Source organism: Streptopelia decaocto (genome assembly GCF_964273445.1).
Source record: "Streptopelia decaocto genome assembly, contig: HAP1_SCAFFOLD_564, whole genome shotgun sequence".
NCBI classification, from domain to species: domain Eukaryota; kingdom Metazoa; phylum Chordata; class Aves; order Columbiformes; family Columbidae; genus Streptopelia; species Streptopelia decaocto.
The window spans coordinates 1-25,896 of NW_028114975.1; the positions used below are offsets into that span (position 1 = coordinate 1).

Sequence of the window (25,896 nt, forward strand, 5' to 3'; positions counted from 1 at the left end):
CCCACTCCAGTGGCAGGAGGGTGTAAGTGGAATATAAGGGACCCAGGTGTTCGGGTGTCCCAACTTCACCCCCCCCACCCCCCACCCCCAAAATAAGGGACCCAGGCGTCCGGGTGATGCTAAAATAAGGGACCCAGGTGTCCCCAAAATAAGGGACCCAGGCGTCCGGGTGTCCCAACTTCACCCCCCCCCCCCACCCCCAAAATAAGGGACCCAGGCGTCCGGGTGTCCCAACTTCACACGCCCCCCCCCCCCAAAATAAGGGACCCAGGTGTCCGGGTGCCACTAAAATAAGGGACCCAGGTGTCCCCAAAATAAGGGACCCAGGCGTCCGGGTGCCACTAAAATAAGGGACCCAGGTGTCCCCCAAATAAGGGACCCAGGCGTCCGGGTGCCACTAAAATAAGGGACCCAGGTGTCCCCAATATAAGGGACCCAGGTGTTCGGGGGACACCAAAAAGGGGACCCAGGCGTCCGGGTGATGCTAAAATAAGGGACCCAGGTGTCCCAACTTCACACCCCCCCGCCCCCAAAATAAGGGACCCAGGTGTCCCCAAGATAAGGGACCCAGGCATCCGGGTGCCCCCCAACCCCAAAAGGGGACCCAGGCGTTCGGGGGTTCCCCCTCCCCCCCCCCAAATAAAGGACCCAGGCATCCGAGTGCCCCCCCCCCCACCCCCAAAAAAGGGGGGCCCAGGCGTCCGGGCCCCTCCCCCTCACCTCTCGTCCCCCCTCCTCCTCCTCTTCCTCTTCGCTCTCATCCAGAACCACCAATCGCGGCAGCCGGGGGGGCACCTATTTGGGGGGGGGGGCGCACAGTGGACCCAGGCGTCCAGGAAAGCCGCCCCGGACGCCTGGGTCCCCCCACTCCCGGACGCCTGGGTCCCCCCTCCCGGACGCCTGGGTCCCCACTTACCGGCACGAGGGAGGCGCTGGGGGGCGGCTCCTGTTTGACGCGGGGGGTGGCGGCGATCAGGACCCCCAGATCCCCGGGGGGGGGCTGTGAAAATAGGGGTGATAAGGGGACCCAGGCGTCCGGGAGGGGGTTGGGGGGGGGAAGGGGCTTCACCCGGACGCCTGGGTCCTTTTTTTGCACTTACCGGGCCGGGGGTGACGTTGGGTGCCGGGGGTGACGATTTGAGTCGGGGGGCGGAGGCGATGAGGAGCCCCAGCCGGGGGTCCTGGGGGAGGGACCCAGGCGTCCGGGAGGGACCCAGGAGTTCGGGAAGGGACCCAGGAGTTCGGGAGAGAGAGGACACAGTGGTTGGGAGGGGACCCAGGAGTTCGGGAGGGACCCAGGAGTTCGGGAGGGACCCAGGAGTTCTGGGGGGGACCCAGGAGTTCGGGAAGGGACCCAGGAGTTCTGGGGGGACCCAGGCGTCCGGGAGGGACCCAGGAGTTCGGGAAAGGGACCCAGGAGTCCAGGAGGGACCCAGGCGTCCGGGAGGGACCCAGGAGTTCAGGAGGGACCCAGGAGTTCGGGAGGGACCCAGGAGTTCGGGAGGGACCCAGGAGTTCTGGGGGGGGGACCCAGGCGTCCGGGAGGGACCCAGGTGTCCGGGGGGGTTTGGGGGAGGGGTCTCACCTCGAGGTGGGGGAGGGGTCCCGGCTCCTCCTTGCAGGGGGGGAGGGGCAGAGGGGGGCCTGGCGGGGGGAGGGGCCCCTTCTCATCCAATCCCAGCGGCTGCTCCTTCACCTGGAGGGGGGAGGGGAGAGAAGAACAGAAGGAGGGGGAGGGGCACATCAGGGGGGACCCAGGCGTCCGGGGTTGGGGGCGGGGAACGGACCCAGGCGTCCGGGTGGGTGTCCCCTCCCCACCCTCCCACCCCAATGGCTGAGGGGACCCAGGCGTCCGGGGACCACACCCCCCCCCCAATAGGGAAACTGAGGCACAGACACCTCGGGGGGGGAAGAGGTGGGGGGGGGGAGGGGAGGGGAGGGACCCAGGCGTCCGGGGACCCCATAATATAATATAATATAATATAATATAATGTAATGTAATGTAATGTAATGTAATGTAATGTAATGTAATGTAATGTAATGTAATGTAATATAATGTAATATAATATAATGTAATATAATACAATGTAATATAGTGTAATGTAATGTAATATATAATGTAATGTAATGTAATGTAACATAATATAATGTAATAAAATATAATATAATGTAATATAATATAATATAATATAATATAATATAATATAATATAATATAATATAATATAATATAATGTAATGTAATGTAATGTAATGTAATGTAATGTAATGTAATGTAATGTAATGTAATATAATATAATATAACGTAATATATTAATAATAATATAATATAATGTAATGTAATGTAATATAATACAATATAATATAATATACTATACTATAATATAATATAATATACTATAATATACTATAATATAATATAATATAATATAAACACCCCCCCACCTCCCCCCAACCCCGGATGCCTGGGTCCCCTCCCGGACGCCTGGGTCCCCCTAAAGAGCTGGGGGGGGGGGCAGCAGAGCAAGCGCAGCGGGGGAGGGGAAAGGTTGGGGGGGGGGGAGTCCCGTGGGGGGGGGGGGGGGGGTCCCATGGGTGGGGAGGGGTCCCGGTTACCTGCAGGGGGGGGCGGGGTGGGCGGCGGCTCCGGGCGGTGACGCGGGGGGGGCGGCGGCGGCGGCGGCGCGGGGGGAGGGGCCTGGAGGGGGGGAGGGGAGGGAGGGGGCGGGGCAACGACCCCCCCCCTCCCCCAGGTCCTCCTCCCCCCACCGGCAGCAGCCGCCTCTGCGGGGGGGGGAAGGGAGGGAAGGGGGGGGGGGCGGGGGGAGGAGGGGAAGATACGTCGGTGTGGGGGAGGGGAAGGAGGGACCCAGGCGTCCGGGAGACCCCCCGCCCCCGGTGCCCCATAGCAAAGCCAAGCAATGCGAAAGGGACCCAGGCGTCCGGGTGAGACACCCCCCCCCCACACACACACACACACCCCCCCCCAGAAAAAATGGACCCAGGCGTCCGGGTGATCCCATCCCATCCCATCCAAAAAGGGACCCAGGCGTCCGGGTGACCCTCCCCAAAAAGGGACCCAGGCGTCCGGGTGATCCCATCCCATCCAAAAAGGGACCCAGGCGTCCGGGTGACCCCCCCCCACTAAGAAAAGGGACCCAGGCGTCCGGGTGACCCTCCCCGAAAAGGGACCCAGGCGTCCGGGTGACCCTCCCCAAAAAGGGACCCAGGTGTCCGGGTGACCCTCCCCGAAAAGGGACCCAGGCGTCCGGGTGACCCCCTCCCCACCCCCAAGGAAAAGGGACCCAGGCGTCCGGGCAAGCTCCCTCCCCCCAAAGCCAAGCAAAGCAAAAGGGACCCAGGCGTCCGGGTGAGACCCTCCCGCCCAAAAAGGGACCCTGGCATGCCCCTGAAAAAAAGGGGATGTACTGGGAGCCACTGGGGGTTACTGGGAGCCACTGGGGGTTACTGGGAGATACTGGGAGCCATCAGGAGTCAGTGGGAGCTACTGGGATGTACTGGGGACCATTGGGCTTACTGGGACCTACTGGAAGTTACGGGGAGCCACTGGGAGTTACTGGGAGCTACTGGGGACCATTAGGAGCCACTGGGGCTTACTGGGAGCTACTGGGAGTTACTGGGAGCTACTGGGGATCATTAGGGGTTACTGGGAGCCACTGGGAGTTACTGGGAGCTATTGGGAGTGACTGAGGACCATTAAGGGTTACTGGGAGCTACTGGGAGCCATTGGGAGCCACTGGGGGTTACTGGGAGCTATTGGGAGTGACTGAGGACCATTAGGAGTTACTGGGAGGTGCTGGGGGTTACTGGGAGCCACTGGGAGCCATTAGGAGCCATTGGGTGTTACTGGGAGCTACTGAGGACCATTAGGGGTTACTGGGAGACATTGGGAGCCACTGGGACCTACTGGGAGTTACTGGGAGTTACTGGGGGCCACTGGGTTTACTAGCAGTTATTGGGGGTTACTGGGAGTCAGTGGGAGCCATTAGGGGTTACTGGGAGCTACTGGGAGCCACTGGGGGTTACTGGGAGCCATTGCAGACCTTTAGGATTCACTGGGAGTTACTGGGAGCTACTGGGAACCATTAGGAGCCATTGGGGGTTACTGGGAGCCACTGAGGACCATTAGGGGTTCCTGGGAGCCATTAGGAGTCACTGGGAGCTACTGGGACCTACTGGGGGTTACTGGGAGCTACTGGAAGTTACTGGGAGCCATTAGGAACCATTGGGGGTTACTGGGGACCATTAGGAGCCACTGGGGCTTACTGGGAGCTACTGGGGGTTACTGAGAGTTATTGGGAGCCACTGGGGGTTACTGGGAGCTACTGGGAGTTAATGGGAGCCATTAGGAGCCACTGGGGCTTACTGGGAGCTACTGGGGGTCAGTGGGAGCCACTGGGGGTAACTGGGAGCCATTAGTAGCCATTAGGAACCACTGGGGGTTACTGGGAGCTACTGGGTGTTACTGGGAGCTACTGGGAGCCCTTGGGGGTTACTGGGAGTTACTGGGGACCATTAGGGGTTACTGGGAGCTATTGGGAGTTACTGGGAGCCAGTAGGAGCCACTGGGAGCTACTGGGAGCTGCTGGGGACCATGAGGGGTCACTGGGAGCCACTGGTGGTTACTGGGAGCTACTGGGGACCATTAGGGGTTACTGGGAGCTATTGGGAGTTACTGGGAGCCAGTAGGAGCCACTGGGAGCTACTGGGAGCTACTGGGGACCATTAGGGGTTACTGGGAGCTACTGGGAGCCATTAGGAGTTATTGGGAGTTACTGGGAGCCACTGGGAGTTACTGGGAGCTACTGGGAGCCAGTAGGAGTTACTGGGAGCCCTTGGGGGTTACTGGGAGCCACTGGGAGCTACTGGGAGTTACTGGGAGCTACTGGGGGTTACTGGGAGCCATTAGGAGCCATTAGGAATTATTGGGAGTTACTGGGAGCTACTGGGTGTAACTGGGAGCTACTGGGAGCCATTTGGGGTTACTGGGGACCATTAGGAGTTCCTGGGAGCCATTAGGAGCCACTGGGGGTCACTGGGAGCTACTGGGAGCCATTAGGAGTTATTGGGAGTTACTGGGAGCCATTAGGAGCCACTGGGGCTTACTGGGAGCTACTGGGGACCATTAGGAGCCACTGGGAGTTACTGGGAGCCACTGGGAGCTACTGGGAGCTACTGGGAGCCCTTGGGGGTTACTGGGAGCCATTAGGGGTTACTGGGAGCCACTGGGAGCCATTAGGAGCCATTGGGTGTTAGTGGGAGCTACTGGGAGTTACTGGGGGTCACTGGGAGCCATTGGGGGGTCACTGGGAGCCACTGGGGGTTACTGGGAACCATTAGTAGCCACTGGGAGTCACTGGGGGTTACTGGGAGCTACTGGGGACCATTAGGAGCCACTGGGGAGCATTAGGAGCCACTGGGGACCATTAGGAGCCACTGGGGACCATTAGGAGCCACTGGGGCTTAATGGGAGCTACTGGGAGCCATTGGGGGTTCCTGGGAGCCATTGGGAGCCACTGGGAGTTACTGGGAGCCCCTGGGGGTCACTGGGAGCCCCTGGGGGTCAGCGGGAGCCCCCGGGGCGGCACCCACCATGGCGCGGCGCAGGCACTGCCTCCAGCGGCACTTCTGGCGCTTGCGGTTGCGGCCGCCGAACTTGGGCTTGTCGCGGCAGAAGTCGCAGCGGCCGCAGTCGGCCGGGCGCTCGCAGCCCGCGCAGGCCCCGCAACGGCGGCTGCGCCGGCTCCGCTGCGGCACAAAGCGGGGGTCACCCCCCCACCCCCCAAATCACCCCCTTTTCCACCCCCCCAACCATCTCCCCTTCCCCAGGATAGGGGGGGGAATTAGTGCGTGAGCGGCTATTAGCGGCGTTACGGTAGCGGGAGGCGGGGGTGAGGAGGGTTAGGTATAGGGGTGCAGCTATTAGGGGACTTACGGTAATGGGGGGTGTCATATTAGAATATATACGGTAAGTGTGTGCTGGTACTATGGGCTCTAGGTGCTCATATTAGAGACATTACGGTACATTCAACCCTCTATTACAGTAATTCTGACCCTAATAGAAAGTCCTGGAGCGGCTATTAGGAGCATTACGGTAATCAGGCCCCACTATTAGAACCAATGTGGTACTTGTGCACCACTACTATGGGCTCTAGGTGCCAATATTAGAGACATTACGGTACATTCAACCCTCTATTATGGTAATTCTGACCCAGATATAAAGTGCTGGAGCGGCTATTAGGAGCATTACAGTAGCCAGACCCCAGTATTAGAATGAATATGGTACTATTATAGTAATTCTGACCTTGATATAAAGCGCTGGAGCAGCTATTAGGGGCATTACGGTAATCAGGTCCCACTATTAGAATGAATATGGTACTATTATAGTAATTCTAACCTTGATATAAAGCTCTGGAGCAGCTATTAGGGGCATTATGGTAATCAGGTCCTACTATTAGAATGAACATGGTACTTGTGTGTCGCTATTATGGGCTCTAGGTGCCCACATTAGAGACATTACGGTACATCCAACCCAATATTACAGTAATTCTGACCCCAATATAAAGTGCTCGAGCAGCTATTAGGAGCATTATGGTAATCAGGTCCTACTATTAGAATGAATATGGTACTTGTGTGTCGCTATTATGGGCTCTAGGGCTCATATTAGAGACATTACGGTACGTTCAACCCTCTATTATGGTAATTCTGACCCTGATATTAAGCCCTGGAGCGGCTATTAGGAGCATTACGGTAGCCAGACCCCAGTATTAGAATGAATATGGTACTATTATAGTAATTCTGACCTTGATATAAAGCGCTGGAGCAGCTATTAGGGGCATTACGGTAATCAGGTCCTACTATTAGAATGAACATGGTACTTGTGTGTCATTATTATGGGCTCTAGGGCTCATATTAGAGACATTACGGTACATTCACCTCTCTATTACAGTAATTCTGACCCTAATATAAAGCTCTGCAGCAGCTATTAGGAGCATTATGGTAGCCAGACCCCAGTATTAGAATGAATATGATACTATTACGGTAATTCTGACCCTAATAGAAAGCCCTGGAGCGGCTATTAGGGGCATTACGGTAATCAGGTCCCACTATTAGAATGAATATGATACTTGTGTGTCACTATTATGGGCTCTAGGTGCCAATATTAGACACATTACGGTACATCCAACCCAATATTACAGTAATTCTGACCCCAATATAAAGTGCTCGAGCAGCTATTAGGAGCATTATGGTAATCAGGTCCTACTATTAGAATGAATACGGTACTTGTGTGTCACTATTATGGGTTCTAGGTGCTCATATTAGAGACATTACGGTACGTTCAACCCTCTATTATGGTAATTCTGACCCTGATATTAAGCTCTGGAGCGGCTATTAGGAGCATTACGGTAGCCAGACCCCAGTATTAGAATGAATATGGTACTATTATAGTAATTCTGACCTTGATATAAAGCTCTGGAGCAGCTATTAGGAGCATTACGGTAATCAGGTCCCACTATTAGAATGAACATGGTACTTGTGTGTCACTATTATGGGCTCTAGGTGCCAATATTAGACACATTACGGTACATTCAACCCAATATTACAGTAATTCTGACCCCAATATAAAGTGTTCGAGCAGCTATTAGGAGCATTATGGTAACCAGGTCCTACTATTAGAATGAATATGGTACTTGTGTGTCACTATTATGGGCTCTAGGTGCTAATATTAGAGACATTACGGTACATTCACCCCTCTATTACAGTAATTCTGACCCTAATATAAAGCTCTACAGCAGCTATTAGGAGCATTATGGTAGCCAGACCCCAGAATTAGAATGATTATGATACTATTACGGTAATTCTGACCCTAATAGTTCTGGAGCGGCTATTAGGAGCATTACAGTAATCAGGTCCCACTATTAGAATGAATATGATACTTGTGTGTCACTATTATGGGCTTTAGGTGCCAATATTAGACACATTACGGTACATCCAACCCAATATTACAGTAATTCTGACCCCAATATAAAGTGTTCGAGCAGCTATTAGGAGCATTATGGTAATCAGGTCCTACTATTAGAATGAATATGGTACTTGTGCGTCGCTATTATGGGCTCTAGGTGCTAATATTAGAGACATTACGGTACATTCAACTCTCTATTACAGTAATTCTGACCCTAATATAAAGCTCTGCAGCAGCTATTAGAAGCATTATGGTAGCCAGACCCCAGTATTAGAATGAATATGATACTATTACGGTAATTCTGACCCTAATAGAAAGCCCTGGAGCGGCTATTAGGGGCATTACGGTAATCAGGTCCCACTATTAGAATGAATATGATACTTGTGTGTCACTATTATGGGCTCTAGGTGCCAATATTAGACACATTACGGTACATCCAACCCAATATTACAGTAATTCTGACCCCAATATAAAGTGCTCGAGCAGCTATTAGGAGCATTATGGTAACCAGGTCCTACTATTAGAATGAATACGGTACTTGTGTGTCACTATTATGGGTTCTAGGTGCTCATATTAGAGACATTACGGTACATTGACCCCTCTATTACAGTAATTCTGACCCTGATATTAAGCTCTGGAGCGGCTATTAGGAGCATTACGGTAGCCAGACCCCAGTATTAGAATGAATATGGTACTATTATAGTAATTCTGATCTTGATATAAAGCTCTGGAGCAGCTATTAGGGGCATTATGGTAATCAGGTCCTACTATTAGAATGAACATGGTACTTGTGTGTCACTATTATGGGCTTTAGGTGTCAATATTAGACACATTATGGTACATTCAACCCAATATTACAGTAATTCTGACCCCAATATAAAGTGCTCGAGCAGCTATTAGGAGCATTATGGTAACCAGGTCCTACTATTAGAATGAATATGGTACTTGCGTGTCACTATTATGGGGTCTAGGTGCTCATATTAGAAACATTACGGTACATTCGACCCTCTATTACAGTAATTCTGACCCTAATATAAAGCTCTACAGCAGCTATTAGGAGCATTATGGTAGCCAGACCCCAGTATTAGCATGAATATGATACTATTACGGTAATTCTGACCCTAATAGAAAGTTATGGAGCAGCTATTAGGAGCATTACGGTAATCAGATCCCACTATTAGAATGAATATGGTACTTACGTGTCGCTATTATAGGCTCTAGGTGCCCATATTAGAGACATTACGGTACCTTCACCCCTCTATTATGGTAATTCTGACCCTGATATAAAGTGCTGGAGCAGCTATTAGAAGCATTATGGTAATCAGGTCCCAGTATTAGAATGATTATGATACTATTACGGTAATTCTGACCCTAATAGAAACTTCTGGAGCAGCTATTAGGAGTGTTACAGTACCCAGACCCCACTATTAGAACGAATATGGTATTTGTGCACCACTACTATGAGCTCTAGGTGCCAATATTAGAGACATTATGGTACATTCGACCCTCTATTACGGTAATTCTGACCCTGATAGAAAGTGCTGGAGCAGCTATTAGGAGCATTACGGTAGCCAGACCCCAGTATTAGAATGAATATGGTACTATTATGGTAATTCTGACCCTAATAGAAAGTTCTGGAGCAGCTATTAGAAGCATTACGGTAATCAGGTCCCACTATTAGAATATGATACTTGTGTGTCATTATTATGGGCTCTAGGTGCTAATATTAGACACATTACGGTACATTCAAGCCTCTATTACAGTAATTCTGACCCCGATATAAAGCTCTGGAGCAGCTATTAGGGGTGTTACAGTATTGAACCCCAACATTACAACTCTATGAGCAGCTATTAGGGGCTTTACGGCCCCCGAACCCCAACATTACAATCTATGAGCAGCTATTAGGGACTTTACAGCACCTGAACCCCAACATTACAACTCTATGAGCAGCTATTAGGGGCTTTACGGCCCCCGAACCCCAACATTACAACCCTATGAGCAGCTATTAAGGCTGTTACGGTACCTACCCCCCCCCCCATTCTTATACCTGAACCCCAATATTAAGCTTCTGGGCAGCTATTATGGGTATTACGGTACAACCCCCCCCCCCCCCATTAGAGACATTAGGGTGCTTTGAACACCCACATTAGTGCGGGAGCTGCTATTGGGAGCATTACGGTACCCCCCCCCCCCCAATTAGCATTGGCGCGGCTATTAGCGCCATTACGGCCCCATTAGGCCCCGCTATTAGGAGCATTACGGCCCCTCCCAGTCCCTAAGAGCTGCACCGGTGGGAAAAAAGGGGACCCAGGAGTTCGGGAGGGACCCAGGAGTTCAGGAATGGACCCAAGAGTTCGGGAGGGACCCAGGTGTCCGGGAAGGGACCCAGGCGTCCGGCACTCACCCCGCCCCCACGCGTCCCGGGGTGCTTGGGGGGTCTCCCCGGTTTTTTCTTCTCCTTCGCTGTCTGCTTCTGGAAGGTGGGGAGGGGGTCGGAAGGGACCCAGACATCCGGGAGGGACCCAGGAGTTCGGGGGGGGACCCAGGTGTCTGGGAGGGACCCAGGAGTTCAGGGGACCCAGGAGTTCGGGAGGGACCCAGGAGTCCGGGGGGGGACCCAGGAGTCCGGGAGGGACCCAGGCGTCCGGGACCAGGTAGGGGGGACACTCACCCTGTGGCGGGTGCTGGGGGCGGCGCTGGGTTCCCGCTCCGGTGGGGGGTTCCATTGCTGGGGGGGGGGAGGGAAAATGGGGGTGAGGGTGGACCCAGGCGTCCGGGAGGGACCCAGGAGTCCGGGAGGGACCCAGGCGTCCGGGACTCACCAGCGTCAGTTTGCGGGGGCCGGGGGGCGGCTTCTTGGTGCCCCCCGACCTCTGTGGGGAAACAAAGGGGGAGAGGTCAGAGACGGGGGGGCCACGGGGTGATCTATGGGGTGATCTATGGGGTGATCTATGGGGTGATCTGTGGGTACCTGTGGGCGCAGGCAGCGGCGGCGCAGGCAGCGCCACTGGCGCTTCCTCCCGGGCTGCAGGCGGCGCTGGCAGAAGCAGCAGCTCCCACAATCCTCGGTGCTCAGGCAGCCCCCGCAGGCCCCGCAGCCCCAGCCCTGCGGGGGACAATGGGGGACATGGGGGACATGGGGTAATGGGGGCCAATGGGGATCAATGGATGTCAATAGGGGTCAATGGGGATCAATGGATGTCAATGGGGATCAATGGATGTCAATAGGGGTCAATGGGGATCAATGGATGTCAATGGGGATCAACGGGGATCAATGGATGTCAATGGGGAGTCAATGGGGGCCAATGGGGATCAATGGATGTCAATGGCGGTCAATGGGGGTCAATGGATGTGAATGGGGGTCAATGGGGATCAATGGATGTCAATGGCGGTCAATGGGGGTCAATGGGGGGCCAGTGGGGGTCAATGGGCGTCAATGAGGATCAATGGGTGTCAATGGGGATCAACGGGGATCAATGGATGTCAATGAGGGTCAACGAGGGTCAATGGGGATCAATGGATGTCAATGGGGTGTCAATGGGGTTCAATGGGGATCAATGGATGTCAATGGGGAGTCAATGGGGGTCAATGGAGATCAATGGGGGTCAATGGGGATCAATGGATGTCAATGGGGATCAATGGATGTCAATGGGGGGCCAATGGGGATCAATGGATGTCAATGGGGAGTCAATGGGGGTCAATGGATGTCAATGGGCGTCAATGAGGATCAATGGGTGTCAATGGGGGTCAATGGAGATCAATGGGGGTCAATGGGGATCAATGGACATCAATGGGGGTCAATGGGGATCAACTGGGATCAATGGATGTCAATGAGGGTCACCGAGGGTCAATGGGGATCAATGGATGTCAATGGGGGGCCAATGGGGATCAATGGGGAGTCAATGGAGGTCAATGGAGGTCAATGGATGTCAATGGGGATCAATGGATGTCAATGGGGGTCAATGGGGAGTCAATGGATGTCAATGGGGAGTCAATGGGGGTCAATGGAGATCAATGGGGGTCAATGGGGATCAATGGATGTCAATGGGGATCAATGGATGTCAATGGGGAGTCAATGGGGGTCAATGGGGATCAATGGATGTCAACAGGGAGTCAATGGGGATCAATGGATGTCAATGGGAGGTCAATGGGGAGTCAATGGATGTCAATGGGGAGTCAATGGGGGTCAATGGAGATCAATGGATGTCAATGGGGATCAATGGATGTCAATGGGGAGTCAATGGAGGTCAATGGGGATCAATGGATGTCAATGGGGAGTCAATGGATGTCAATGGGGAGTCAATGGATGTCAATGGGGAGTCAATGGGGGTCAACAGGGAGTCAATGGGGATCAATGGATGTCAATGGGAGGTCAATGGGGAGTCAATGGATGTCAACGGGGAGTCAATGGGGATCAATGGATGTCAATGGGAATCAATGGAGAGTCAATGGGGGTCAATGGGGGGCAATGGAGAGTCAGTGGGGGTCAATGGGGGGCAACATGAGTCAACGGAGAGTCAACGGGGGGCAATGGGGGAAATGGGGGACAATGGGGGGCAACATGAGTCAATGGAGAGTCAATGGGGGGCAATGGGGGGCAATGGGGGGCAATGGGGGTTAGTGGATGTCAATATGGGGCAATGGGGTGCAATGGGGGTCAACAAGAGTCAATGGATGTCAATGGGCGGCAATGGAGAGTCGATGGAGGGTAATGGAGAGTCAATGGAAAATTAATGGGGGGCAACGGGGTCAACAGGAGTCAACGGAAAGTCAATGGGGGGCAATGGAGAGTCAATGGGGGGTAAATGGGGGTCAATGGGGGACATGGAGGGTAATGGAGAGTCAATGGAGAGTCAATGGGGGGCAATGGGGGGCAAAATGAGTCAATGGAGAGTCAATGGGGGGCAATGGGGGTCAACATGAGTCAATGGGGGTCAATGGGGAGGAATGGGGGGCAACATGAGTCGATGGAGACTCAATGGGGGGAATGGGGGTCAACAGGAGTCAATGGAGAGTCAATGGGGGTCAATGGAGAGTCAATGGGGGGCAACCTGAATCAATGGGGAGTGAATGGGGGTCAATGAGGGACATGGGGGGTAATGGAGAGTCAATGGAAAGTCAATGGGGGGCAATGGGGGTCAACATGAGTCAATGGGGGTCAATGGGGGGCAATGGAGAGTCAATGGAGAGTCAATGGGGGGCAATGGGGGTCAAAATGAGTCAATGGGGGTCAATGGGGGTCAACAGGAGTCAATGGAGAGTCAATGGGGGGCAATGGGGGGCAACATGAGTCAATGGAGAGTCAATGGGGGGCAATGGGGGGCAACATGAGTCAATGGAAATTCAATGGGGGGCAATGGGGGACAATGGGGGACAATGGGGGGCAACATGAGTCAATGGAGAGTCAATGGGGGGCAATGGGGGGCAACATGAGTCAATGGAAATTCAATGGGGGGCAATGGGGGACAATGGGGGACAATGGGGGGCAACATGAGTCAATGGAGAGTCAATGGGGGGCAATGGGGGGCAATGGGGGGGCAATGGGGATCAATGGATGTCAATGGGGGATCAATGAGAATCAATGGATGTCCATGGGGAGTCAATGGGGGGCCAACGGGGATCAATGGATGTCAATAGGGATCAATGGGGATCAATGGATGTCAATAGGGATCAATGGGGTTCAATGGGGATCAATGGCGGTCAATGGGGATCAATAGATGTCAATGGGGAGTCAATGGGGGTCAATGGGGGTCAATGGGGAGTCAATGGGGGTCAATAGGGAGTCAATGGAGGTCAATGGATGTCAATGGGGATCAATGGATGTCAATGGGGAGTCAATGGGGATCAATGGGGGTCAATGGGGATCAATGGGGGTCAATGGGGAGTCAATACGGATCAATGGGGGTCAATGGGGAGTCAATGGGGAGTCAGTGGGGATCAATGGGGATCAATGGCTATCAATGGGGAGTCAATGGGGTTCAATGGGGATCAATGGGGGTCAATGGGGAGTCAATGGGGGTCAATGGGGAGCCAATGGGGATCAATAGATGTCAATGGGGGGTCAATGGGGAGCCAATGGGGATCAATGGATGTCAATGGGGGGTCAATCGGGAGTCAATGGATGTCAATGGGGGTCAATGGGGGGCCAATGGGGATCAATGGATGTCAATGGGCGTCCATGGAAATCAATGGATGTCAATGGGGGGTCAATGGGGAGTCAGTGGGGATTAATGGGGATCAATGGATATCAATGGGGAGTCAATGCAGTTCAATGGGGATCAATGGGGGTCAATGGGGGTCAATGGATGTCAATGGGGGGTCAATGGGGAGCCAATGGATGTCAATGGGGAGTCAATGAGGGTCAATGGGGATCAATGGGGAGTCAATGGGGAGCCAATGGGGATCAATGGGGATCAATGGGGATCAATGGATGTCAATGGGGATCAACGGGGATCAATGGATGTCAATGGGGAGTCAATGGGGGCCAATGGGGATCAATGGGATGTCAATGGCGGTCAATGGGGGTCAATGGATGTGAATGGGGGTCAATGGGGATCAATGGATGTCAATGGCGGTCAATGGGGGTCAATGGGGGTCAATGGATGTGAATGGGGGCCAATGGGGATCAATGGATGTCAATGGCGGTCAATGGGGGTCAATGGATGTGAATGGGGAGTCAACGGGGCGTCAGTGGGGATCAATGGATATCAATGGGGAGTCAACGCGGTTCAATGGGGATCAATGGGGGTCAATGGGGGTCAATGGATGTCAATGGGGTCAATGGATGTCAATGGGGGTCAATGGGGGTCAATGGGGGTCAATGGGGGTCAAGGGGGGTCAAGGGGGGTCAAGGGGGGTCAAGGGGGGTCAAGGGGTGTCAATGGGTGTCAATGGTGATCAATGGGGGTCAATGGGGGTCAATGGGGTCCAAGGGTCGTTACCTTCTTGACGATGCGCAGGCAGCGGCGCAGGAGGCACTTGGCGGGGGAGGGGCGGGCGCAGGCGCTGCAGATGCCGCAGTCGCGGGGGAGGAGACACGCGCCGCACGACCCGCAGCCCACGCGCTGCGGGGGACCCAGGCGTTCGGGGGGACCCAGGCGTTCAGGGGGACCCAGGAGTTCGGGGGACCCAGGTGTTTGGGAGTGGACCCAGGCGTTCGGGGGACCCAGGCGTCCGGGGGGACCCAGGCGTTCGGGGGGACCCAGGCGTTCGGGGGGGACCCAGGAGTTCGGGGGGACCCAGGCGTTCGGGGGGGACCCAGGCGTTCGGGAAGACCCAGGAGTTTGGGGGGACCCAGGAGTTCGGGCAACCCAGGAGTTCGGGGGGGACCCAGGCGTTCGGGGGGGACCCAGGAGTCCGGGGAGGGACCCAGGAGTTCGGGGAGACCCAGGAGTTCGGGGAGACCCAGGAGTTCGGGAGGGACCCAGGAGTTCGGGAGGGACCCAGGCGTCCGGGTACCTTGTAGAATCGCTGCTCCCGGTTGAATTCCCGTCTCCGGGCTGGGGGGGAGGGGAAGGGGGCGGGGTCAGAGGGGAAGGGGGCGGGGTCAGAGGGTGGGGACCCCCTGGCCCCGCCCCCCAGGGCACCCTGAGCCCCACCCAAGGGCCACCCAGAGAGGAAGAGGAGGGAGAGGAAGGAGGAAGAGCAGGGGAGACACTGAGGGTGATGAGGATGGGGAGGGACATGGGAGGAAGGCTCAAGATGATGATGATGGGGACGGGATGAAGGCTCAAGGTGATGATGATGATGATGATGATGATGATGATGATGGGGGAGGAAGGCTCAGGACAATGATGATGATGATGATGATGATGATGATGATGATGGGGGAGGAAGGCTCAGAATGATGGTGATGATGATGATGATGGAATAGGATGAAGGCTCAAGGTGATGATGATAATGATGGGGAGAAAAGCTCAGGGATGATGATGATGATGATGATGATGATGATGATGATGATGATGATGATGATGATGATGATGATGATGATGGGATAGGATGAAGGCTCAAAATGATTATAATAATGATAATGATGATGATGATGATGATGATGATGATGATGATGATGATGGGGGAGGAAGGCTCAGGATGATGATAATGATGATGGGGGGAGGAAGGCTCAGGACAATGATGGGATAGGAGGAAGGCTCAGGATGATGATGATGATGAGAAAGATGATGATGATGATGATGATGATAATGATGATGATGAAGATGATGATGAAGATGATGATGAAGATGATGATGAAGATGATGATGATGGGGGGGAGGAAGACTCAGGATGATGATGAGGAGGATGGGAGGAAGGCTCAAGGTGATGATGATGATGGGAGGAAGGCTCAGGATCTCAGGATGATGATGATGGGGGGAGGAAGGCTCAGGACAATGATGATGATGGGGGAGAGGAAGGCTCAGGACAATGATGATGATGAAATAAGATGAAGGCTCAAGGTGATGATGATGGGGGGAGGAAGGCTCAGAAATGATGATGATGATGGGGGGGAGAAAGGCTCAGAACGATGATGATGATGAAATAGGATGAAGGCTCAGGATGATGATGATGATGGGAGAGGACGAAGGCTCAAGGTGATGATGATGATGATGATGATGATGATGATGATAGGGGAGGAAGGCTCAGGATGATGATCATGGGGAGGATGGGATGAAGGCTCAGGGATGATGATGACGATGATGATGATGATGGCAGGGAGGAAGGCTCAGGGATGGTGATGATGATGGGACAGAACGAAGGCTCAGAATAATGATGATGATGATGATGGGGGGACGAAAGCTCAGGATGATGATGATGATAGAATAGGATGAAGGCTCAAGGTGAGGATGATGATGGGGGGAGGAAGGCTCAGGATGATGATGATGATGGAATAGGATGAACGCTCAAGGTGAGGATGATGATGGGGGAGGAAGGCTCAGGAGGAAAAGGATGATGATTATGATGGGGGAGGATGAAGGCTCAAGGTGATGATGATGATGACGATGATGGGGGGAGGAAGGCTCAGGATTATAATGATGATGGGGGGAGGAAGGCTCAGGATGATGATGATGGGGGGGAAAAAGAGTCAGGATGATGATGATGATGATCGGATTGGATGAAGGCTCAAGGTGATGATGATGATAGGAGAAAGGCTCATGATGATGATGATGAAGATGATGATGATGGGAGAGGAAGGCTCAGAATGATGATGATGATGATGATGATGATGGGGCAGAAAGGCTCAGAATGATGATGATGATGATGATGGGAGGGGAGGAAGGCTCAGAATGATGATGATGATGACGATGATGATGATGGGGGAGGAAGGCTCAGAATGATTATGATGATGATGGGGATGGGATGAAGACTCAGGATGATGATGATGGGGGGAGGAAGGCTCAACATGATGATGATGATGATGGGGGAGGAACACTCAGAATGATGATGATGATGATGATGATGATGATGATGATGATGATGATGATGGGGGAAGGAAGGTTCAGGATGATTGATGATGATGATGATGATGATGGGGGGGGGAGGAAGGGTCAGGATGATGAAGATGATGATGGGATAGGATGAAGGCTCAGAACGATGATGATGATGATGATGGGGGGGAGGAAGGGTCAGGATGATGATCATGATGATGACGATGGGGGGAGGAAGGCTCAGGATGATGAAGATGATGATGGGATAGGTTGAAGGCTCAGAATGATGATGATGATGATGATGGGGGGAGGAAGGCTCAGAATGATGATGATGGGGATGCGATGAAGACTCAGGATGATGATGATGATGGGGGAGGAAGGCTCAGGATGACGATGATGAAGATGATAATGGGGGGAGGAAGGCTCAAGGTGATGATGATGATGGGGGGAGGAAGGTTCAGGATGATGATGATGGGGAGGATGGGATGAAGGCTCAACATGACGATGATGATGATGGGGGGAGGAAGGCTCAGGATGATGATGATGATGATGATGGGGGGAGGAAGGCTCAGGATGATGATGATGATGATGATGATGATGATGGGGGAGAAAGGCCCAGAAATGATGATGATGATGATGGGGGGAGGAAGGCTCAGAATGATGATGATGATGATGATGGGGGGATGAAGGCTCAGAATGATGATGATTATGATGGGGATGGGATGAAGACTCAGGATGATGACGATGATGGGGAGGAAGGCTCAGGTTGACGATGATGATGATGATGATGATGGGGGGAGGAAGGCTCAGGATGACGATCATGATGGAATAGGATGAAGGCTCAAGGTGATGACGATGATGACGATGATGATGGAATAGGATGAAGGCTCAAGGTGATGATGATGATGATGGGGGAGGAAGACTCAGGATGACGATGATGAAGATGCTGATGGTGGGGGGGGGGGAGGAAGGCTCAGCGTGCTGAGGATGATGAGGATGAGCGGGCACTCACCGCGGCACTCGGGGCAGAGCCAGCGGCACCGGCGCTGAGTCGGCAACGTCACCCCCGGGAACAGCCCCTGGCACCCGCCGCAGCACCTGAGGGGGACCCAGGCGTCCGGGAGGGACCCAGGCGTCCGGGAGGGGGGACCCAACCCACACACAGGGGGACCCAGGAGTTTGGGAGGGACCCAAGAGCTCAGGAGGGACCCAGGAGTTCGGGAAGGGGACCCAAACCCACACAGGGGACCCAGAGGTCTGGGAGGGACCCAGGAGTTCAGGAGGGACCCAGGAGTTCGGGAAGGGACCCAGGAGTTCAGGGGGACCCAGGAGTTTGGGAGGGACCCAGGAGTTCGGGAGGGGACCCAGGCGTCCGGGTGACAGAACCCACCCCCAACAGGGGAGCCAGGAGTTCAGGGGGGGACCCAGGCGTTCGGGACACCCCCTCCCCACCCCCCCATCCCCAAAAGGGGACCCAGGCATCCGGCCCCTCCCCCACTCACGCCACCACCCCCTCCTGGGGGGGCTCGGGGGGGGGGGGACGTTTCCGGGTCCTCCGGGGTGGGAGGGGCAATTCTGCTGGGGGCGGAGCCTCAGCGGGAGGGGGCGGAGCCACAGGCGGGGTGGGCGGAGCCTCCTCTGGCACAGGGGGCGGAGCCTCATCCGGCACAGGGGGTGGAGCCTCAGGCGGGGTGGGCGGGGCCTCAGGCGGGGTGGGCGGGGCCTCCTCTTTAACCCCGCCCCCGGGCTCGGGGGGGGGGCCCATTGGCCGGCGCCATTTGGGGCCTTTTCTGGGCTTTTAAGGGGGGGAAAATGGGTCAAATTTGGGGGGAACCCCCCATTTTGGGGACCCCCCCACCCCATAGAACCCCCCATTGTGTGTGTGTCCCCCCCCACTTTGGGACCCCCCATTTCCCCCCAGTTTTGGGGTGTCCCCCCCAACCCTTCAATTCCCCCCCAATCACTTCAATAGGGCTCCCTTAACATTTTAAGGTGTCCCCCCAATTTTAGGGACCCCCCCCATTATTAGGGACCCCCCCCAATATATAGGAACCCCCCCATTATTAGGAACCCCCCCAATCTTTGGGGGCCCCCCATGTAACCCAATGGACCTTCAATCCCCCCCATTCACTCCAATGGGGCTCCCTTAACATTTTAAGGTGTCCCCAACACTTTTAGGGACCCCCCCACCCCAATTTTAGAGATCCCCCCCATTATTGGGGACCCCTCCCCATTATTAGTGACCCCCCCCTATTACTAGCACCCCCCTTATTATCAGGAACCCCCCCAATCTTTGGCGACCCCAAATGTAACCCAATGGACCTTCAATCCCCCCCATTCACTCCAATGGGGCTCCCTTAACATTTTAAGGTGTCCCCAACACTTTTAGGGACCCCCCCCAATTTTAGGGACCCCCCCCAATTTTGGGAACCCCACCCCATTATTAGGAACCCCCACCCAATTTTAGGGATCCCCCCTATTATTAGGGACCCCCCCTATTATTAGGGACCCCCCCATGTAACCCCATGGACCTTCAATCCCCCCCATTCGCTTCAATGGGGCTCCCTTAACATTTTAAGGTGTCCCCAACACTTTTAGGGACCCCCCCCCCAATTTTAGGGACCCCCCCATTATTAGGGACCCCTCCCCATTATTAGGGACCCCTCCCCATTATTAGGACCCCCCCATTACTAGGGACCCCGCCCCCCAATATTTGGGGACCCCCTTTAACCCCCCATGTAACCCAATGGACCTTCAATCCCCCCCATTCACTCCAATGGGGCTCCCTTAACATTTTAAGGTGTCCCCAACACTTTTAGGGACCCCCCTCCCCAATTTTAGGGATCCCCCCCATTATTGGGGACCCCTCCCCATTATTAGTGACCCCCCCCTATTACTAGGACACCCCCTATTATTAGGAACCCCCCCAATATTAGCGGACCCCCCATGCAACCTAATGGACCTTCAATCCCCCCCATTCACTTCAATGGGGCTCCCTTAACATTTTAAGGTGACCCCCCCAACTTTTAGGGACCCCCCCAATTTTGGGGACCCCCCCGTACCTTGGGGGGCCCCGATCTCTCCCGCCCGTTCTTGAAGTCGAAGTTGTCGAGGTCGCGTTCGGGTCCCAAAAACCGACTCAGTTCGATTTTGCTGCGGAATTTCTGCCCCGTGGGGCTTTGGGGGGGGGGAGTCCCCAAAATTAGGGGGGGTCCCCAATAATATCGGGGGGTCCCCAATAATATGGGGGACCCCAAAATACCCCTAAGAGGGGTTGTTGGGTTATAGAGAGACCATGAAAGTCAATGGGAATTAATGGGGGGGGAACAAATGGGGGGTCCCCAAAATTAGGGGGGGTCCCCAAAATTAGGGGGGGTCCCCAATAATGGGGGGACCCCAAAATACCCCTAAGAGGGGTTGTTGGGTTATAGGGAGACCCTGAAAGTCAATGGGAAATAATGGAGGGGAACAAATGGGGGGTCCCCCAAATTAGGGGGGGTCCCCAAAATTATGGGAGGGTCCCCAATAATTAGGGGGGACCCTAAAAACCAGAGGGAGGGGTCAATAAGACATGGGGGGGACCCCAAAATTCAATGGGAAGCAGCAGAAAAAAGGAGGTGCAATGGGGAGGGGGCGGAGCTTAGGAAATAGGGGCGGGGTTAGAAGAAGCCACGCCCCCAAACCAACCTTATTGGGGTTTAGGACCTGGGGGTGGGGTTTAGAACCCGGGGGGGGGCGTGGTTTAGGACCGGGGGGGCGGGGTTTAGGACCCGGGGGGGCGGGGTTTAGGACCCGGGGGGGCGGGGTTTAGGACCCGGGGGGGCGGGGTTTAGGACCCGGGGGGGCGGGGTTTAGGACCCGGGGGGGCGGGGTTTAGGACCCGGGGGGGCGGGGTTTAGGACACGGCGGTGGGGGTTAGGCCCCAGGGGGTGGGGTTTAGGACCCGGGGGGGTGGGGTTTAGGACCCGGGGGGCGGGGTTTAAGACACGGGGGCAGGGCTTAGGCCCCGGGGGGCGGGGTTTAGGCCCCGGGGGGGCGGGGTTTAGGACCCAAGGACAGTGTTTAGGACCCGGGGGGCGGGGTTTAGGACACAGGGGCGGGGTTTAGGACCCGGGGGGCGGGGTTTAGGACCCAGGATGGTGGGGTTTAAGACCCAGAGGGTGGGGTTTAAGACACAGGGGCGGGGTTTAAGACACAGGGGCGGGGTTTAAGACACAGGGGCGGGGTTTAGGAACCCTGGGGGTGGGGTTTAAGACCCGGGGGGCAGGGTTTAGGACCCGGGGGGCGGGGTTTAGGACCCAAGGACAGCGTTTAGGAACCCGGGGCGGGGGGGGTTTAGGACGCGGGGGGTGGGGTTTAAGACTCGGGGGGCGGGGTTTAGGCCCCGGGGGGCGGGGTTTAGGGCCCAGGGGTGGGGTTTAGGAATGGGGGGGTGGGGCTTAGGACCCAGGGATGGGGTTTAGGACCCGGGGGGGCGGGGTTTAGGACCCGGGGGGGCGGGGTTTAGGACCCAGGGACAGGGTTTAAGACACAGGGGTGGGGGTTAGGCCCCAGGGGGTGGGGTTTAGGACCCGGGGGGGTGGGGTTTAGAAGCCGGGGGGCGGGGTTTAAGACACGGGGGCGGGGCTTAGGACCCGGGGGGGGCGGGGTTTAAGACACGAGAGTGGGGTTTAGGACCGGGGGGGCGGAGTTTAGGACCGGGGGGGCGGGGTTTAGGGCCCAGGGGTGGGGTTTAGGAATGGGGGGGTGGGGTTTAGGACCCGGGGACAGAGTTTAAGACACAGTGGTGGGGTTTAGGCCCCGGGGGCGGGGTTTAGGACCGGGGGGGGTGGGGCTTAGGACCCAGTTACAGGGTCTAACACACAGGGGTGGGGTTTAGGCCCCAGGGGGCGGGGTTTAGGGGCCATGGGGGCGGGGCTCAGGGGGTACCTCTGGTAGTAGGTGTCGGAGCGGCCGCAGGTGGCTCCGGATTTGCGAAAGGCCTCTCGGCGCCGCCAGCCCGGGCCCAGCGCCGGGCACTCCACCCAGCCCTCGGCCATCCCGCGGGGGGCGCGCTACTGCGGGAACGCGCCGCCTCAGGCCCCGCCCACCGGCTGAGACCCCGCCCACCAGCTGCAAACCCCGCCCACAACACTTACATCCCACCCACAACACTTAGGCCCTGCCCACAGCACGTAGGCCCCGCCCACAAGGTACACACCCCGCCCAAAATGAATATATCCCGCCCACCACACTTGGGCCCCGCCCATGACACTTAGGCCCCGCCCACGAGGTACAAACCCCACCCACAACACTTACACCCCGCCCACGAGCTGCAAAGCCCGCCCACAACACTTAGAGCCTACTTAGATCCCGCCCACAACACTTAGGCCCCGCCCACGAGGTATAAACCTTGCTCACAACATTTAGGCCCCGCCCACAACACTTAGGCCCCGCCCACGAGGTGCAAACGCCGCCCACAAGCTGCAAACCCCGCCCACGACACTTAGATCCCACCCACAACACTTAGGCCCCGCCCATGAGGTATAAACCCCGCCCACAACACTTTGGCCCCGCCCACAAGATACAGACCCCGCCCACAAGATACAGACCCCGCCTACAACTCTTAGGCCCTGCCCATGAGGTGCAAACCCCACCCACAAAACTTAGGACCCGCCCATAAGGTACAAACCCCGCCCACCAGTCTTAGGCCCCGCCCACGAAGCGCTAACCCTGCCCACAAGGCTCAAACCCCGCCCGCAGCCCTTAGAGCCCACCCACAACACTTAGGCCCCGCCCACCAGCTGCAAACCCCGCCCACCAAGTGCAAACCCCGCCCACAACACTTACATCCCGCCCACAACACTTAGGCCCCGCCCATGAAGTACAAACCCCGCCCGCAACATTTAGGCCCCGCCCACAACATTTAGGGCCTGCCCACAACATTTAGGCCCCGCCCACAACACTTAGGCCCCGCCCACAAGTTGCAAAGCCCGCCCACAACACTTAGATCCCACCTGCAACACTTAGGCCCCGCCCACAACTCTTAGGCCCCGCCCACGAGGTACAAACCCCGCCCACAACACTTAGATCCCACCCACAACACTTAGGCCCCACACACGAGGTGCAAACCCCGCCCACAAACTTTAGGCCCCGCCCATGAGTAACAAACCCCGCCCACAACACTTTGGCCCCACCCACAAGATACAGACCCCACCCACAACTCTTAGGCCCCGCCCATGAGGTATAAAGCCCGCCCACAACTCTTAGGCCCCGCCCACCAGCTGCAAACCCCGCCCACAGATCTTGGAGGCAACCCGCAACACTTAGGCCCCGCCCACAACACTTAGGCCCCACCCACAAAGTACGAACCCCGCCCACAATGCTTAGGCCCTGCCCAGGAGGTATAAACCCCACCCACAGCACTTAGATCCCGCCCACAACACTTAGGCCCCGCCCACGAGGTACAAACCCCGCCCAAGAGGTACAAACCCCGCCCACAACACTCGGGCCCCGCCCACAACACTCAGGCACAGGCCCCCATTACAACCCTGTCCTGTGCACCGCAAGCCCCGCCCACGAGGCACAGGCTCCACCCCCAGCTCCACCCCCTCATTATAACATTGTTCTGTGCAGCCTAAGCCCCGCCCCCAAGCCTCAAGCCCCGCCCTGAGCACCTGAGGCTCCACCCCCTCCTCACCACCTTGTCCCGGGCACCACAAGCCCCGCCCCCAAGCCCCGCCTTGAGGACATGAAGCTCCACCCCCTCCTCACCACCCTGTCCCAGGCACCACAAGCCCCGCCCACAAGGCTCAAGCCCCGCCCCGAGCATCTGAAGCTCCGCCCCCTCCCCACCACCCTGTCCCTGGCACCAGAAGCCCCGCCCCCCGGCCCCAAGCACCGGAAGCTCCGCCCCCTCCCCACCACCCTGTCCCGGGCACCACAAGCCCCGCCCCCAAGCCCCGCCCTGAGCACCTGAAGCTCCGCCCCATCCTCACCACCCTGTCCCAGGCACAACAAGCCCCGCCCACAAGGCACAGGCTCCACCCCCAGCTCCACCACCTCATTACAACCCTGCACTGGGCAGCACAAGCCCCGCCCCCAAGTCTCAAGCCCCGCCCCCAGCACCGGAAGCTCCGCCCCCTCCTCAACACCCTGTGCCTGGCACAAGCCCCGCCCCCAGGCCTCAAGCCCCACCCTGAGCATTTGAAGCTCCGCCCCCTCCTCACCACCCTGTCCCGGGCACCACAAGCCCCGCCCACAACCCCCAGGTTCCCCCAAGCCCCGCCCCCAAACAACCCAGGCCACGCCCCCTCCCCCCCACGTGCGGCCCCAAAACCGCCGGATTTCCCCCCAAAACTCGTTTCTTCCCCCAAAACCCCCAAAATCTTCACTTTTTACCCACAAACGGCCCCCAAACCGCCCCTTTTCACCCCAGAAACACCCCCAAAACTCCACATTTCCACCGCAGCCCCAAAATCGCCCGTTTTTCCCCCAAACGGCCCCAATTTCCCGCCAACCACGTTTTTCCCGCCAAAACCCCCAAACCCGCCGCTTTTCCCGCCGAAAAGCCCCAAAACCCCGCGTTTTCCCCCCAAAACCCCCCGAACCGCCATTTTTTCCCTCTCAACCCGCCCCTTTTCCCCCAAAGCGCCGCTTTTCCCCCCAGACTCGCCCCTTTTTGCCCGATTTTGCCCTTTTTCGCCCCATTTTCGGCGCCTTTTTCCCGTTTCCCGCCCCCGGTACCGTTCCCGCCATCTCGTGGCGCAGCAGCGGCCGCCGGCGCTACCGGAAGCGGAAGTGAAGGGGGGTGGTGAGGGCACGTGACGCGGCGGCGACCAATAGGAATCGAGAAGCTCGCCGCGGTGGGGGGGGAAGGGGGGGGTAGGGTTTGTTTTTGCGCACGTGACCCAGCGGTGGGCGGGGTTATTCAAATGACGAGACCACGTGGTGCCGACGGCTCCGCCCCTTCTCTGGCCGCTGCGGGACACGTGACGCTGGGGGCGGGGTTATGTTAATGACGGCGGGTGGGCAGCAGCGGGGTGGGCGGGGTTATGCTAATGAGCGGAGGCGCTCCCGGCGGCCTCCGCGGCGCCACCATTGAGCCCTATGGCGCCCTATAGAGCCCAATGCAGCCCTATAGAGCCCCATAGTGCGATATAGAAACCTATAGAGCCATATACAGCCCCATAGAGTCTCATAGAGCTCAATACAGCCCCATAGAGCCATATAGGGCCCCATAGAGCCCTATAGAGCCCCCCCCCAGTGCCCATAGGAACCCCTATAGAAACCCCTATGGCCCCATAGAGCCCCCCCCCAGCCCCTATAGAATCCCCCTTGCCCTATAGAAACCCCAATGGCCCCACAGAGCCCCCCCAGGCGCTTCCTTTGACACCCATTTTATTGAGGGGGAGGGACCCAGGCGTCCGGGGGGGACCCAGGCGTCCGGGGGTGAACAGAAAGTGTCCAGGAAAGGGGACCCAGGCGTCCGGGAGGGGACCCAGGCGTCCGGGAG

At 56.3% G+C, this 25,896-nt stretch overlaps 1 protein-coding gene across 1 annotated transcript; it reads right to left on the reverse strand.

The window, feature by feature from the left end:
* Positions 1-676: 676 nt before the first annotated feature.
* On the reverse strand, positions 677-25,165 carry LOC309452991 (methyl-CpG-binding domain protein 1-like; the record flags this gene model as incomplete). Its single annotated transcript, XM_082077639.1, has 16 exons — positions 25,128-25,165; positions 22,332-22,456; positions 20,465-20,579; positions 18,905-19,197; positions 18,415-18,500; positions 15,442-15,482; positions 14,925-15,047; positions 10,955-11,089; positions 10,806-10,856; positions 10,655-10,711; positions 10,388-10,456; positions 5,613-5,768; positions 1,586-1,696; positions 1,101-1,181; positions 917-1,000; positions 677-795 (listed from the first exon to the last, which is right to left on the reverse strand). Coding segments are annotated over exons 1-16 (1,658 nt in total), but the record flags the coding sequence as incomplete, so codon positions are not given.
* Positions 25,166-25,896: the final 731 nt, after the last annotated feature.